This window comes from Lingula anatina, chromosome 1, assembly GCF_051362555.1.
Source record: "Lingula anatina isolate TDL-2025a chromosome 1, LinAna3.0, whole genome shotgun sequence".
Classification (NCBI taxonomy): Eukaryota; Metazoa; Brachiopoda; class Lingulata; order Lingulida; family Lingulidae; genus Lingula; species Lingula anatina.
In genome coordinates, this window is record NC_141767.1 from 45226103 (window position 1) to 45241872 (window position 15770).

Consider the following 15770-nt stretch of genomic DNA (forward strand, 5'->3'; position numbering starts at 1 on the left):
ATAAATAAGTAAAAATACAAAGCAAACATTTTTTCAAGAGTTCTCCAAAGTGTGACAGCATAAACGAGAACGAGACTTTTTTGTGGAGAAGCTACCAAACAACACATGCTTCAAACTGTGTAAATCAGCGGGGCTTTGGAATTTTAGAAGGCGATAATAACTGTTACATCTAGCTATATATGATGGAACATACAGAGGTACACCCAAGATGTTGTTCTTACCCACTACTGCTACACAACCAGCAAAAATGTTCATTCAACAAAGGCATTGTTCCCTTTTCAATAATGTTGTGTTGCTTGAATGATAATATTTTGTGGTTTCATTTTCAGAATTCTGCCCAAGGATTTCAGTTTCTTGAAAAACAAGGTGATCTTTTTAGCTGTGAGGAGACCAGCTCGTTGGCCCATTGCATCAGTGCAGATGTTAAGATGGGGAAAGGGATTGCAGTGATATTTAAAAGAAAATTTCAGGGAGAAGAGGAAATTAAAAGACAAGGTTTCTCAGGCATTTCATAAAAATTTGTATTTGTAAAAATGCTTGAAATTAGATATTGGCATTGTCATGATTAATGTTGTCTAATGATAGATAACAAACAGTCAAAATTGATCATGATTATAAGGTGAATCTGTTGATAGATATTGAATGCTAAATTAATTGACATTGTCATGAATAATGTCCAATGAGAGAAGTCAAACTGTCAAAAATTAATCATGATGAGGTGAATGTTAGGACTAGACAAACATAAATTGTCAATTTAAATAGAGAATGCACAGCAAATCATTTTAAATTAGAAAAATACCAACTTTGAGAAATTAGTCAAGTTATTAAATTACTTTCAATTTCAGGACAGACACCTGGAGGGCTAGCAGTGTTGAAAAGGGGCAAGCGATTTGTATACTATTTGGTTACGAAGGAAAAATACTGGAACAAACCTACATATGATACCTTACGATCTAGTCTTATCAACATGAGGATGCACTGCACAGAGAATAAAGTCAAAGAACTCTGCATGCCCAAGATAGGCTGTGGTTTAGATGGATTGCAGTGGCCAAGAGTTAAAGAGATAATAAAGGAAGTATTTGATGATTCTGACATGAAACTCACAGTGTACACTTTGTAATAAAGGGGCTGTGTCATAGAAAAGGATGTGTATTTGTAATAATTGCAGGTCTTATGGTGCAAGGATGATTTGTTACTTAAGAGGTTTTGCAGAGAAACTTGTCCTTTGCTTGTTCTTTTGAATTACACAGTTATAATTTATTTAAGAAGTAGTATAAAACAGTTATAAACAAACATCTATTAAAACAACTGAAAATGGAATGGTTTTTGGTTACTTTATTTGACTTGTTATCTGAGAAGTGATTCAAATATACATATCCTTCCATGCTAAAAGTCCAGGTGACATTCATTTGTCTAGACTTTGCAAACTTTAAAGTACACCAGTTGTGCCCAAAATACAATATGCCAGTCCCAGTAGAAATATAAACATAACACCTGTCATCATTAGTTTCTAGATTTTCCACAAGCTGGCACTGTCATTTTTAATGTATGCACAAGATCATTTTGCTGTCCAACATAAATTTGCTTTTGTAAATGTTCCCCATGACATAGTCTTTATATTTCTCTAATAGAGTTATGTGAGGATGTCATGAGCCTTGTTTTCTACCAATACCTCCATTGAAGTCACATCTTGGCACCACTGGTCCAGTTTAGTTTTCATAGTGGAGATCTGGAAGAAAAAGAAAAAAAAAAAAAACACCCTTGAAACATATTTGCATGTATAGCAAAGTCTCATGAGACTTTTCTGTCGGTCCCACTTAACTGTTCTTGTTCATCTATAAAATGAGCATCTTCAAATGTGTATGATGGGAGTAAAATGTATGCTTGTATATTTCTTCATTTACTGAAGCTGAATAATTCTGCAACTATTGTTTTCAATTTCTAACTTTTAATATCCCATGTCTATGCATAGTGCTATGCAGATACCTCGGAGAAAAACCCACCTGGTCTACATCTAGTACTCTAGGTTGGACCCAGGTCATGTGCACTTTCTGTTCTACCTGGTCTATGGACCCCTTAACCAATCCAAGGGACAGTGCCTTCATGACCAACAGCTCAACCTGAAACATTATTCATGGGTCATTGGCAATCACCACAGTTCAGCTAATGTGTTGCTCAGTACATATGATTTTCATTATTCAATACATGCTGTCCATCACTCCTGCAACGTAATGGCAAAAATCTTGCACATGTTCATTTGTCACAGGCTGGCACTTTTCTAGACATGCCAACTTAAGTTATAGTTTATCAATTCTAATAGCAGAATTTAATGATAGTGGGATTTTGAGAAATTCATTAGGAACATTCCAGTTCATGAAACCATGTCCCAGAACTGCAAGGTGACTTATACCTCAGTAAGTGGTAGTTTGGTTTCATTTGCAATCTCATCAAATGTCAACTGTCTGTGATTGGCAGGTCTCTTAAATGTCATCTGAAAAAGGCAAAGGTAGATCAGAAAAACAAATACACTTATTCCTTCTGACCAGGACAGATAACATGATTAATATCATGAACAATGAATTATATCACCACTGTAAGTTACAAAATGTTAATTGTTTTGACACATTCAGTAAACCAGAAAGATGGCATGTGTGTAAAAATTGATTTATTTAGTACTAAGAATTTTGAATACCTCCATGAGACACAGCAGACAAATCTTTTGTCTTAGAGAGATCTCTTTTGCAGCTAAATCAGGCTGAAAAACATAAAGGAGAGAGAAATCAGAACACATTGCATGCATGCACTAAGCCATGTGTCAAGGTTTCAAAACTTTTATAAATAAAAGGAATCATTCCTTTATGGTCATTTTATGTCATTTATGTTGCATATTAACCTCTGAAAACTTGTAAAAAAAATTACCTGCTTAGCCCACTGTGGTTTAAGTGCTTCAAACTTGTTGAGATTGCCTGCATTGAAAGCATACAGAAAGTCTACCAGCCACTGCCTGTCTGGAGTTTTCAGGGAATTCAAGATTGGGTGTGCTAGCTATAAAATATCAATATCAAATATTTGCTAATTGACTATAAATGAGAACAAAATGAAAAATAATCACACTACACCAGTAGTTACAAGATGGTGAATAGTTTTAATTACTTACTGATCACTTTGAACATTGCAACTTAAAATAAATTTAGATAAAAATGTATTTTAAAAATTAAGTAACCAAAGGATAATAACATGGAAGTTTAAAATAAGGAAATTCTCCCTTTCAAATAGTTTCATTAGTATTACCCACCAATTCACCAAAATTGTAGATATTTTCACCAAGTAGTGCTGCCAAGGCCAGGTTAAATGCTCTTTCGGTTTTTAAGTTCTCTAAAAAAAATATACATCAATGATAATTAGATCACATGAGAAAAAGAAAAAAAACTTTACGGAATATAAAAATGATTTAAACATCCAATGATGCAATTATTTGACAATATATTTGATTAAAAACACATAAATCATAAAGCAGAAAGACACTTCATCATGTCTTAGATGCCTAAGAATTCTATATACAATTTGATTAAATTTTTGAAATAGTTTTCAATTGTCAAAGATATATAAAAATATGCCATAAAATGATTCAAATGTTCCACTGGATTCAAAATAACATTTTAGATGGAAATAATCCCCATAGGTTATAATTTTCCATACACATATTGTAGCAAATGGTATTTCTCCTTACCAGGTACATCATCCAGTGTGGTACAGCCTAGATACCTTAGTGCCTCCCTGTAATACTCCGCATGGTTGCCCATCAATTTGTGATAGTTACTGGTTAGGTCATAGAATCTACTGTGTACAGTAGTTATGCCATCAAAGTTGTCAAGAATACCTGTGGCCTCCTCAATTATCTTCTGCAAGTTGAGATTAAATGAAAAGCTCAATGTAAAGTTTATGATGATTTAGTGGTAAATATACGGAGTAATAAAACCTTCAGTTAGTAAAGCTGATATATTTTTGTAAATCTTTGATAAAACACAGGCTTACTCATTATCAACAACAAAAATCCACATTGATTGTCTTACTTTTGCTGCATCCAGATTTCTCTGTTTGATATGGATGTTGCCAACAGCTGTCAGACACAAGGCTACAGCTTCCTCATTACCCTTTACCTGGCAGAGTGAGGGAGAGAAGAATTACGATTCAAAGCATACAACTTGAAAAGAGTTATATAAGTAACAGAAAATAAAAATAAGCATCAAGTAATGTAACATAACTTTCAATATACAAATACATGTGTGGAAAATGAGATTTTTCAGAGTGTAATAAGCAAATGAAACTGACTACTGAAATGGGGATGACTGTGCAACTTACTTTTTCTCTGATCTTTTCTATAAATTGAATAGCCTCTTGTGGATCTGCTCAGAATATAAATTAGAAATATTAATATCAGAAACTGGTATAACATGAAAAAATTATTAAATGTTATCAACTTATCATATGTGTGAATGCATATCAGGTGTCAATCTTTGATTAAAAAAATATTCTTCATTTCATATCACTCTGTACAGAATCAAACTTGTTAAGTAATAAAGACTCATATACCAAATAAAAAAAATTCCACATTTTACCTTGAATTCGGTCTACCACATATAGAATAATCTCTACCAATGCCAGGGGGTTTACTCTAAAAATCATAGATAAAAAATTCCTTTAATCACATTAATTTTAAAGTTCAAGAAATGAGCCCAGACTGCAATAAGTGTACTAATCAAATCATCACTAATGAATGCTGACACTTGCAAAAAGCTTCTGAAATCATATCCTGTACATATGTACATATTTAAGTTAAAAAAAATTACAGAAAAGCAGTTACTGGATTAATTTTACTAATATTGAATTTTTACAGAATATAATATTAAATCTTACCTGTGCTCAAAATCAGCTATAAAGTTCTTGTATATCTAAAATAAAAAGTAAGCAGATGAATAAAAATCCTGAGTGTGAAACTGATAAAGAAATCAATACAATAGTAAACAAACAATTCAGATATTTCTTCACAGCTAATAAATAATGTGGTGAATCCATATTACATAAGGCTTTTCATCAGACTCTTCAAAAACATTGCTAACACTTTGGAGTGGAAATCATACCTGTATTAAAGTGTCTCCTGTTGCCAATGCTGGATTCTTTACAAACTTCAAAACTTTTAATGTCAACTGATGCCAAAGTCTGAAAGCATATTGATATACTCTGTGTAAGTAAAAGTGACTGCCAGGCCCACTGGCAGCAATTTCAAAGGAAGGGTGGATTGTTTTCTGAAAAAGTATACCCTGAAACCTTTGTGTACTTAGATTAAATGTTTATTCAAGGGTCATCCTAAAATGTCCTCTACAGCTCACCACAGCACAATACATAAAAAAAGTTTGTCGCAAGCAAACACAGAAAATGGCCCTTAGCAAGAAAATTGAGGGATATAAAAGCAAAACATTTAACTGGGTAATTAATATTGTTGACCCAACTAAACAAATTGGCATGATTTGTTCATCATCATGCTGTCTGCAATAATGACTCTCCTTGGCAAAACGGCAGACGCCCCGGGATAAACAAATCAAACTGAATTTGTTAAGTAATATTATTTCAATTTTGCCAGTCATAACTCACTGATGATGGCAGACAAAACATCGGTAGTAAACCATGCAAAAGCAGTTCATATCTCCTTATGTTTATATCTTAACTCACTTTTTTGAGTAAAGGTCTTCTAACTCTGCCCATTCTGTTGCTAATTCTCCGCTGCTCCTTCTTTGTTGTTCCGATAAAAATGTTGTAACACTTGACGACATGCTGCCGGCTTTTCTTTCCCCAATATGGCGGCCCTTATAAATAGCAACAACAAACGACCGATAACAGCATATAGCGGGTTTAATCATGATGAGCCTATCCCTATTTAGAACATGCCATAAGCTCGTGCAACTTGTTAATAATTATTTCATTATTCATTTTTATTATCTATTCATTATTTTCAATCAAACGTCAACTGTATTTTTCAAAACTCCCTACTTGCTTTTATGATTAAAGTATGCTCTTTGTAAAAGCTCCATATGCATATAATTTTTTCACCTTTTCCTGAGAAGAAGGTATAAATCTTAGATTTCTTGATACTTTTCACTGAAAATGAAAATATCCATGCAAGTTTTCCCTTTTATTACAAAATTGAACACATTGTGAATCTGAGATCTAATACAAAAATGTAAATAAAAAATATTTAAATTAAATTTATAAATTACAACAAAGTTAAATCAATAGATCTTTGGCATCAAGTTTGTGAAAAGTAATGTGAGTTGCTATCAAATTCTATTTTTGTATTGTAGAATTGTCAAAAATATTCTGTTCAATTGGTTTTGAAGCATAAGGACAATTGTGCAATTTGTCTCACTTAAAGTTTGAGTCTCTTATCAAAACACCTAATTATATAGAAAAGTTTTATGTCAATTACCAAAATTGCACACTTATATTTGCCTAACAAGTCATTACGGGCTATTAATTTCTGTAGGAAGCATTCACTTTAGGTAACATTTCTACATTTTATTGGCAATTAAAATGATTTCCCTAATCCTTTCAGGCACTACTACTAATCAAACAGTACCTACAGTTTGTACATTTTAATCATTTCCAGATTCTCAGTATAAACAAATACAAATTCCATTGTAAAATTCATTATATCAGCTTTATCAAGTGAAAAAGTAATCCTTCACAATTTTCTCTTTCTCCTCTCCTCAGCATTATCTTCATGTGGAGGCACCAAATATCAAGTTAAGTATGCTTAGTTAGGAGTCTCCACAATTTATATACTTTGTATATTCAGCTACATTGTACACCTTTTAATTTTACCTATATTCCCAATTACTTACTGTTGGTAAAAACATAGGCCTCAAATCAATAAGACCCTTGAATATCTTTGGTTATGTCTGATTTTCTTATGTATAACAACTTATCTTACCTGCAATGTAGACTCTATTGAATATGAATCTATAATTTTTTTGTTTATTGTTTTTTTTAAATATATGCCGTTTCTTCATAAAAAGCATTGACATCATGTACAACTACCAGTAGACCTCTTACTTGTGCCATGTTAAGTAAAAGATCCCCAGGTCATTTATACTGTCAAGTATATACCCCGAGCAAGTAGCTTGTGTGGAATGTCTAGAGGTGAAGAGAAATCAAGATCACTACTGGTTGTGATGCAAAGCGATGCATGGGTACAATATATAATGTCCTCTTGATAAAGCACAGTTAGCTATAATCAGTATGAGAATAGCTCCTTTGAAAATCTTTCGAAGCAGAGAGAAGTTCATTTCTGTAGTCCAATAAATCCTGCCAGTCATTTTTAGTTTTGATTAGCTCATTGTTTTTATGTGCTTCATAGTGAAATTGAGGGGTCTTCAGTTCATACCTGGAAAATAGTTATAAATATTTGTCAATGAAATTATTGTTATTCAGCTGCATTTTTATCATTATCTGTGGCCATACTGATTTGTTCATTTAAGAACTCATTCTGTCAATTAGAAAAATTAAGTTTTTAGTGAAAAATTGCAAATATTGTTATTGACAGTTCTCCTTCAATGATCAATCTAATCAATTTTGACTTTGCTGTTAAAGGACCCACCACTTTGGCTTTGGCCCACGAATCCTTTCCAGTTCTTCTTCTCTTTTCAACTCCAACAAGTGTTCCTCCTCCAGTCTCAAACGTTCCATTCTCAGTCTGGCCATCTCTTGTTGGTATGGAGAGGCTAGAAGTACACTAGAAGAACCTGCAATTAAAGCAGATCTTATTTTTAAATATAAATAATTTTACCTGACCAATGTTTTGTAAATTTGTTGTAAAAATACTGTGAACTGAGTTTTCAAGAAAAAAGACAGGGAGGAAAATTGCATAAAACTGAATAACATTTTCTTATATCAAAACTCAAAACCATATAGAAAAATCAACATTTAAAGAATTATATGTGAAATTGTACCTGAGAATAGATAATTCAAATGTGTTGTATCAACAAAAAAAAAAAAAAAACATTGTTAGGGTAAACCCAAATACCTATTGTTGGAGCCTCAGCTGTCCTAGTGTACATGTTATCAATGCTTGATCTAGTTGCAGTAGGAGGTCTCCATTTAGCTGGGCTTTTTGATTTTTTCTTCTTTTTATACAGACCATCTGTGGGTGTGCTGGGTCTGGGTAGTCCCTTTGGTGGAGGTGACAGGGTCCTGCCAATAGGTACATCAGCCATACCTACCACAGGATCAAGAGGGTCTGATGACTGAAGTGATTTGTACAGACTTGCAGCAGCCCCAAATGTTACTGGAAAATGATCTGTGATAATGTCTCTTGGCCTGGTCGGAATAGGGGAACTTGAACTGTATCTTGGACTTCGTGGGCTTGATCTTGTAAAGCTGTTTGTTGATCTTGCTCTTGGGGAGGCCCACCGATCATTTTCTTCTTTGATTCTTGCAGTTGCTATCTGTTCAGCATTAAGTTTTTTGGCTGCAAGCAAGGCTCCCATGGAACCTGTAGGTCTGTGGACAGGAGAAATTGACCTGGTATTTAAACCTGCCCTTTTCAAGGTTGGGTAATCATGCTCATCTTTTGTCAGATGTAAAGGCTGTGTGAACCACTCTGCTTCTTCCCTTGACTTTGGTCTCCCCGCCAGAGATTCGTCATGATACCCATTCTTTTGCGATCTTTTAATTTCTGCATCATCCTTTTCAATGAGTCTCTGCAACTCCTCATCCACGCTGTCATCACTTTCCTCTCCTTCACTGAAATGCCTCACCTTTTTGAGGTCACTGAAACTAACACTCTTCCTGAGGCTACTGCCTCTACCGCTGCCACTGAGCCTGCTCATGTCGAGATCAAGATCATCACTGTCTTCCCAGCTGTCCTTGTCTCTGTAGTTGTCACTTCGGTATAAGGAATTTTGACTTAGCCGTCTAGTGGTTGTGGTAAGTTGCGAGTTAGTCAGATATCTTTGTCTCTCTCTGGAAAAAAAGGATACATATTCAGAAAACAAACAATACAATATCTTACAATCATAACACATTATGCTGTACAATGCAAGGGGTCTATTATTAAAATGTAAGGCTAGAAAAAAAAAACAGTTAAGTTGGTTAACAAGTGGTGATGCACTGTAAACATTTTTTTGTTTTGCTTTAAACACTGACAAAAATTAAATTTAATACATGTCACAATCATTGAGAAAGAGGAAAGAAACCCAATGTCAGTGTGCAATCCCCTTGCCGTGAGCAGAGACTCGGCGTTTGGATCAAACCTACTACTTGTACACGTACAGTACAGTACTGGTAGCAGGGGGTTATGAAGTGCCAGTACATTTTGAATCTAATTATGTTGCTTATTTATTCATGTAACTGAGTTGCCTATTGATTTGTGGAACTTTGTAGTGAAATGTCTATGTCCATGATTGTACCTTGTTCGTGAAGTTGTATATCAATAACGGAATCTAAATGTAAATCATAGAATCAATACGATAGTGGTGTCATCTTTGTTTTTCTCGCGTGTTTTAGCTAACATGTAGAAAATTCCCGACATAAATAGAGATGCAGTCTTCTTTTACATTTATCGAATAAAATCTTACTGCATAGGTGTTCGTCTCCCATGTAAAACAAAGTCATCGTCAGGCCGGGTATAATCCATTCCACCAACTGGAAAGTATGTTTGGCTTCATTGGAAACGACGCACCTTTTTGTCGAAAGAGGGCAGCAATAACCAAGAGATGCGCAGAATGAAAACATAAGTAATCTTGTTTTGAATGGCGCACCATCTAGCGTTGTAATCAGCAACTAGTGAGACATATTCGCCACTATTCGACACGAGAAACAGAAAGCATGGGAGACTTAGAGAGATTTGATGGCATGCTATTGAGCATGGCTACTCAGTGCGAAGGAGGAGTTACGGAGGTGAAGTTCAAGTGACCGATCTGAATAATGGATTGATGTTTTTACGGTGTTAATATCTGAAATATTTTCATAGAATTATCTAAAAATTTAACGATACTTAAGGAAGTATGCAGTGTGCCCCTCAAAATGTTTTTACACGCAAGTCTTTGATTGAACGATATTTTCTAAATTTAGTTATATATAATATGGTGAGTTTGATCAATGTATCTGCTATACAAATAGATAAGACAGGTTATTTTATGTTGAACAATAATATACTAAATATGTATGCATAATAATAATATACAACTCGATCCCATAATGGAATGGGATCCCATAATACATTGCAATTAAATGAGCTCGATCTACCTAAAATGCACAATATGGCGCAACACAGTGCAATACACTTGAAGAAATTCCAGTTGTAAGTTAACATAGGAAACGGTCATTTGCAAGAAAACGGTATATAAATTAATATAAAAATGAATTATATTAAGTACTAGGTAATTTTAATATTGAAATATCCTTGATCCAAATGTATTAACTAATTGGTACAATTTGTTTAAACAGAGCCTCTTAACTCGAAAGCATCGCGTATTGCAACCGAGCGCAAGCGTCTCGATTTCATAACTCACCCATTCTTGCCCCATATAATACATTGTAGCCTCTATGTGATATCGCTATTCGCAATGCACGATGTTTTTGAGTTACGAAGCCCAGTTCGTCCGCCATATTGCAAAGAACGGCAGATGCTGTATTGTGTTATATTGCACATTTTAGGTAGATCAAAATGAGCTAAAAGTTTCTTGTAAAAACATCAAGGAATCATTAAGTATTAGTAATAAATTTGAATAGCAGAGTTGTGATAATTGAATAATGATTTAGTGCCAACTCTTTCACTGAGTCCTTGAGATTTCACAATGCATTACGTAAATGACCACTGTATTTTTCTTTGAAAACCCAAGCTTAATTGAATTGTTCATGTAATGCTACCATATGAATCATGTTTTGGTTATTTTTCAGTTGCTGGATGTGATATTTAGCTTCCTGGCAAGAAAAACTGATTTTTATACTGGTGCAAGTAAAGGAACACCAGAACAGGTAGTGCTGCTGTTATTTGTGGATCATAGAATTAAACCTGCACTATTTGATTTTGTAAACAAGTACTTTGTGGTTGGTATTGAATGTACCTTCTAACATTTTCAATACCATACCTTTGGGAGCAATTCATCATTTTAATTGTATTTTAGAGTTTTGTTATCACTCAGAATAAAATGAAATACCTAGGTACATTCAATTGAATTCTTTGTTTTCCTTTTAATTCATATTCACTGTTAAAATGATTGACTTCCATAACATTCTTAAAGCACTCTTCAAAACCTTGATCTATAATAAACCCATTATTACATAATTTCAGTTGATTCTGGATAAGTTCAGACACTTTGAAAAAGAAGCCCTGAAGAAAGCACAGAAGGAAAAAGAGGATAGAGAAGAGTCTGAAAAGAGAAGAAAAGAGAGACTTGCCAAAAAGGCTGAGAAAGAAAGACTGGAACAAGAACAATTAAAGGAGGAACCCAAAATCAAAGAAATCACAGATGAAGAGGCAGAAAAATTACAAAAAGAAATTGAAAAGGTAACTGTACATGTTATGGTCATTGTATATATATTTGATAAGGGTTATTTCTGGTTATTTGGTATTATATAATTATTTTCTGTTCCATTTTGCACAATTGAAAAAATGTGCTGGTTTATTCCGTTGAGACACTTTGTTTTTTTTTTCATTGACATGATTTTTTTATTTATATGATTAGGAAAAGACAGGAAATGATGCAGAAGAAAATGGATCAGGGGATGCAGATGAAAAAGAAGAAACAAAGGTAATCAGGCCTACCCAACTACCAGACTCGGCACCTCATGATCCAGAATACACCGGTATATCAGACCACACAGTGTGTGTCAGATCTCATTACAGAGTATCAGCCACCACACCGATTTTCCTGGTGCGCGATGTGATAGCGATGATCCTAAGGGGGGTTGGAAAGTATTGCATCTCATCTAGATTCATGCACTGCTGCAATTTTCCCTGTTTATGCTAAAAATCTGACAATACCGCAATTTTTTAACATGAAATTTAGGTTCGAACATAGCCAATGATGTTTTGTAAATAAGAACTTGCAAACTTATATGTTAATTTAGAAAAGTAGACCTAATTTTGATAGCGGAAGCATATTCTGTCAGGGGTTAAATAAAAGTATTCAATTTTTTCACCGACTACTGTCTGTCGCCATGTTGTTGTATTCATACGACTCCTACTTGACGAAAACGAGGCGCGATACCCGGATGACAGGTAGGCCTACAAAATATGTGTTGGGGTATGATACTCTGTAATGCGATCTGACACACACCTTGAAAACGGGTAGTGTGGTATGATATACCGGTTTATTCTGGATCCGTAGATGCCGAGTCTGGTAGTTGGGTAGGCCTGGTAATGATTGCAAATTTTTGTTTGTTTGTAACTTGTTCTGTAAAATAATCAGTGATAAACATCTTTGCTTTGCTGAAGACAATTGCGATAAATGTTGGTATTATGTACATAATTGTGCCTTAAAGAACTATGAAAAAAAATGTCTTTTCTTCCTGCTACTTTTGTGGGAAAACTTTATTTTATCATAAATTGATAAAAGGGGCATGCACATATTATTCCGAAAAAAATTGCATGAGGCCCTGCAGATTTTGCAAGATTTTACGGCACATAGGGGTAATATAACCATCAGTTAGCAAATGTTTTGTGGTTAAAATTTCATTTCCCTCTGAAATCTTGGAAAACACTATAAAAAGTATAATTGTAATAATAATAACATAATATTGAATTTAATCACATTTTCTTCCACACCATTAATTTCTTTAATGACTTTGTCTCAGTAATTGAAGGTTCCAAGGCAGTAAGAAAAATATTCGAGTAACAAAGATGATCATTTTTACTTATACATCTCTTGTAAGATTACCTTATCCTAAAATTCCAACATTGTAATAAAATGTCTTTTGTATGTCATAGTCTGATGATGAAGATGAAAAAGACAAAGACAAGATAAAGCCAAACTCCGGCAATGGGGCAGACCTCCCAAATTATAAATGGACACAAACACTGCAAGATGTAGAGGTAATATTTTTAGTCCCCCCCTCCCTCTACAAGCAAAAAAAAAAAATATATATATATATATATATATTGACATCAAAACTTCAGCTATAGTCTATGAAGTACGAAGGTTGACACCTGTTGCTGTACAAATTACTGTGCTTTAGTAATGCTTTGTTGCCAAACTTGTGAAAACTTCACACATGCATAAAAAGTGTACACCATTAATTTAATCAAATTGATGCATATGAAATGTATGCATACAAATGTACATCATTTAGAGCATTTACAGTATTAATGTCATATTTTATTTTAAAATTTGACAAACGTTCATGTAAGCAGTTTAACATCTTTAATTTCTATTCCTTATATTCAGATTAGAATTCCATTCAAAGTTCCATTCCCAATTAAAGGAAAAGACTGTGTAGTGGTTATTGAGAAAAAGGTATGTTCAACAACTAGTCAGTAACACCAACACTTCCTCGTTTTTTCCTATTTTTTACATATTTGATTTGGATCTCTCTCAAGTGTACTCTAAAATAACATAAGTTTAATTCAATTCAATTCAATTTATTTCTGTACTGGTACATAGATTGTCATGACCTTGTACAATATGATATACTAATGACGATACAATACAATAAGTGCATTACCATTTCTCTAGTTGGTATTATGTTGCCTAGCCATTTGTGAATGAAAAAATAATCTTTATATAATGAACACACGTACTAGTAAAATTACTCAAAATATTCAATGAAGTAATGATGTCATTTTGAGTTATTTTTAGACTTTTCTCTCATTTCTTTTTATTTCATCATAGCACTTAAAAGTGGGTTTAAAAGGTCATCCCCCTGTGATAGATGGTCCTATGTACAATGATGTGAAGAAGGAAGAGTCCACATGGTGCATAGAAGACAAGAAAATTATCATTATAAATTTGGAAAAGGTAACCTTATTTGTAAAGTCCAGGAGAAGTTTTTTATAATCTATAATATTATATTATATTAAACTATAATATTATGTAAATAAACTTATCCTTAGACTGTTTTATATTTATTAACTCCTAAAAAAAGTCAAGATTAAAATGGAAACTCACTCTCAGACTGGTGTGTATAATAGGAAATCACAAAAAGGAATACATATATACACAGTAAGTTGCTTTCTTTGCCAGGTCAACCAGATGGAGTGGTGGTCAAGAGTGGTCACCACAGACCCAGAAATCAACACAAAGAAAGTGCAGCCAGAAAATTCCAAGGTTTGTTCATTTTCCCCCTCTTAATATTAGTACAGCAGGAATGACCTCTACTCAGTGATATTTTCAGATATTTAACTACGGATTAGTAAGGTGCTGTGTGGTAGTATTTTTTTAGAAAGACATCAATTATATCTTATTGTGAAAATTTGAAGTTATTAAGAATATCACAAAATAGATATTAAAAGGTGGTACAGCCACTGGAATTAATGTAACAAGTAAACTTTTTTTTGTAGCTGTCTGACTTGGATGGGGAAACAAGATCACTGGTAGAAAAAATGATGTATGATCAAAGACAAAAAGAGATGGGCTTACCAACATCAGATGAACAAAAGAAACAAGATGTGTTGAGCAAGTATGTGAATGTTTAAAAGAACAAGTTAACTAATCAAATCATAGTAATTCCTTTACCTTTTTTTACTTTGTGAGTGATAAACATTGGTAACTGATCAAGTTCCCTATTGTATTGTGTTATGGCACTTTTGGGTCATGTCTAGTGCAACGGTTATTGTGCTGCATGCGTTTCAAAACTTACACGATTTCTTTTTGTGCTCCTTAGAAATTATTCAGTACAGTTTTACCACATGATATCATAATGTTCATTGTATTCATATATGCAAAGCAGTATATTTACATTTTTGTTTTATTTCAGATTTATGAAGCAGCATCCAGAAATGGATTTCTCCAAGTGCAAGTTTTCATAAAAAATGAGAATTGAAGAACAGCACACCAAAAGAAACATTTACAAATTCACAGCATCAACATTGTGGTTAAAGATTTTGGATGGAGTGACATGGGATGGTATAAATCCCAAAGAGAAATTTCATGTGAACAGACTTTTAAAAATTGGACAAGACTTTATTAATTTTTCCGTAAAAGTAATTTGTAAAAGAAAGATATTGCAAGCTTTATCAATAAAGATGTGAAGTTTTGATAGCGTTACTTATTCTGTTTACCAGTAAAAAAAGTAAAAACCACAAAAGACTGGATATCAATTTATTCCTTAGAAGATGAACATCTTCATGCTTTGTACAAATTAAGCGCAGTTAAGTTTTCTAGTTGTGCCGAGATAAATTGCAACCTTTGAAGTTCTCATGTTTTTTTCAAGTGCCTTTGTTCTTGTAGTTATGACCTCAAAACTGCAAACTGCTTCAGAATTTAGTAACTAACTTACACAACTGCAATTTTCTTTGAGTACAGACCTTTGTAAATCACTTAAAATAAATACTTGTAAAATCTGTGCAGAATGTTTCCTTGTAATACACAATACAAAGTGCTAAAATGCGTAAAGTTATCAACTGTAATTGCAACCGATATCTACAGCCACAGCAAAGTCTTTACAAGGTCCCTAAATCGTACACCTAATAAAGTTGTGGACAAATCCAACAAAATATGCCACTCTGTGTAAGACCGATTACTTGTATATAAAAGAACATGTGCATTCAAGAT

General features: G+C 33.6%; 4 protein-coding genes across 5 annotated transcripts; 2 read left to right on the forward strand and 2 right to left on the reverse strand.

The window, feature by feature from the left end:
* Positions 1 to 38: 38 nt before the first annotated feature.
* LOC106176250 (ADP-ribose glycohydrolase OARD1) lies at positions 39 to 1320 on the forward strand. Its single transcript, XM_013558559.2, has 3 exons — positions 39 to 197; positions 330 to 495; positions 846 to 1320. The coding sequence occupies exons 1-3, from the start codon at positions 180 to 182 to the stop codon at positions 1118 to 1120; spliced, it is 459 nt and encodes a 152-aa protein (XP_013414013.1). The 5' UTR covers positions 39 to 179; the 3' UTR covers positions 1121 to 1320.
* Positions 1321 to 5895, reverse strand: LOC106176249 (26S proteasome non-ATPase regulatory subunit 13). The gene is made up of 13 exons (XM_013558558.2): positions 5731 to 5895; positions 5142 to 5220; positions 4918 to 4952; positions 4620 to 4675; positions 4363 to 4406; positions 4074 to 4160; positions 3731 to 3902; positions 3296 to 3375; positions 2920 to 3045; positions 2693 to 2755; positions 2411 to 2491; positions 2004 to 2120; positions 1321 to 1729 (listed from the first exon to the last, which is right to left on the reverse strand). Exons 1-13 carry the CDS (start codon positions 5829 to 5831, stop codon positions 1634 to 1636), a joined length of 1137 nt encoding a protein of 378 aa, XP_013414012.1. The 5' UTR covers positions 5832 to 5895; the 3' UTR covers positions 1321 to 1633.
* A 282-nt stretch (positions 5896 to 6177) lies between these two features.
* On the reverse strand, positions 6178 to 9784 carry LOC106176227 (uncharacterized). Of its 2 annotated transcripts, none has more exons than XM_013558518.2 (4): positions 9633 to 9784; positions 8081 to 9018; positions 7655 to 7799; positions 6178 to 7441 (listed from the first exon to the last, which is right to left on the reverse strand). In XM_013558518.2, exons 1-4 carry the CDS (start codon positions 9689 to 9691, stop codon positions 7282 to 7284), a joined length of 1302 nt encoding a protein of 433 aa, XP_013413972.1. In that variant the 5' UTR covers positions 9692 to 9784; the 3' UTR covers positions 6178 to 7281. The 2 variants fall into 2 exon arrangements, with proteins under 2 accessions (XP_013413972.1, XP_086869358.1); XM_087013232.1 differs by having other exon boundaries at positions 9612 to 9719.
* Positions 9784 to 15561, forward strand: LOC106176228 (nuclear migration protein nudC). The gene is made up of 10 exons (XM_013558519.2): positions 9784 to 9954; positions 10957 to 11034; positions 11351 to 11566; positions 11745 to 11810; positions 12989 to 13093; positions 13446 to 13514; positions 13890 to 14015; positions 14241 to 14324; positions 14558 to 14676; positions 14974 to 15561. Exons 1-10 carry the CDS (start codon positions 9883 to 9885, stop codon positions 15023 to 15025), a joined length of 987 nt encoding a protein of 328 aa, XP_013413973.2. The 5' UTR covers positions 9784 to 9882; the 3' UTR covers positions 15026 to 15561.
* Positions 15562 to 15770: the final 209 nt, after the last annotated feature.

Excerpts from the sequence above, each read along its gene's own strand:
- LOC106176250 (XM_013558559.2), top strand. Across the intron at positions 496-845 it reads AGAGGAAATTAAAAGACAAG|GACAGACACCTGGAGGGCTA; the intron begins GTTTCTCAGGCA and ends TTTCAATTTCAG.
- LOC106176249 (XM_013558558.2), bottom strand. The coding sequence starts at position 5,831 with ATGTCGTCAAGTGTTACAACATTTTTATCGGAACAACAAAGAAGGAGC. Across the intron at positions 4,676-4,917 it reads ATAGCTGATTTTGAGCACAG|AGTAAACCCCCTGGCATTGG; the intron begins GTAAGATTTAAT and ends TATGATTTTTAG. Across the intron at positions 2,492-2,692 it reads GTCTGCTGTGTCTCATGGAG|ATGACATTTAAGAGACCTGC; the intron begins GTATTCAAAATT and ends TGCCTTTTTCAG.
- LOC106176227 (XM_013558518.2), bottom strand. The coding sequence starts at position 9,691 with ATGGATTATACCCGGCCTGACGATGACTTTGTTTTACATGGGAGACGA. Across the intron at positions 7,800-8,080 it reads AGCTGAGGCTCCAACAATAG|GTTCTTCTAGTGTACTTCTA; the intron begins GTATTTGGGTTT and ends CTTTAATTGCAG. Across the intron at positions 7,442-7,654 it reads CGTGGGCCAAAGCCAAAGTG|GTATGAACTGAAGACCCCTC; the intron begins GTGGGTCCTTTA and ends ACTATTTTCCAG.
- LOC106176228 (XM_013558519.2), top strand. The coding sequence starts at position 9,883 with ATGGGAGACTTAGAGAGATTTGATGGCATGCTATTGAGCATGGCTACT. Across the intron at positions 9,955-10,956 it reads GCGAAGGAGGAGTTACGGAG|TTGCTGGATGTGATATTTAG; the intron begins GTGAAGTTCAAG and ends GTTATTTTTCAG. Across the intron at positions 14,016-14,240 it reads TCATTATAAATTTGGAAAAG|GTCAACCAGATGGAGTGGTG; the intron begins GTAACCTTATTT and ends TTTCTTTGCCAG.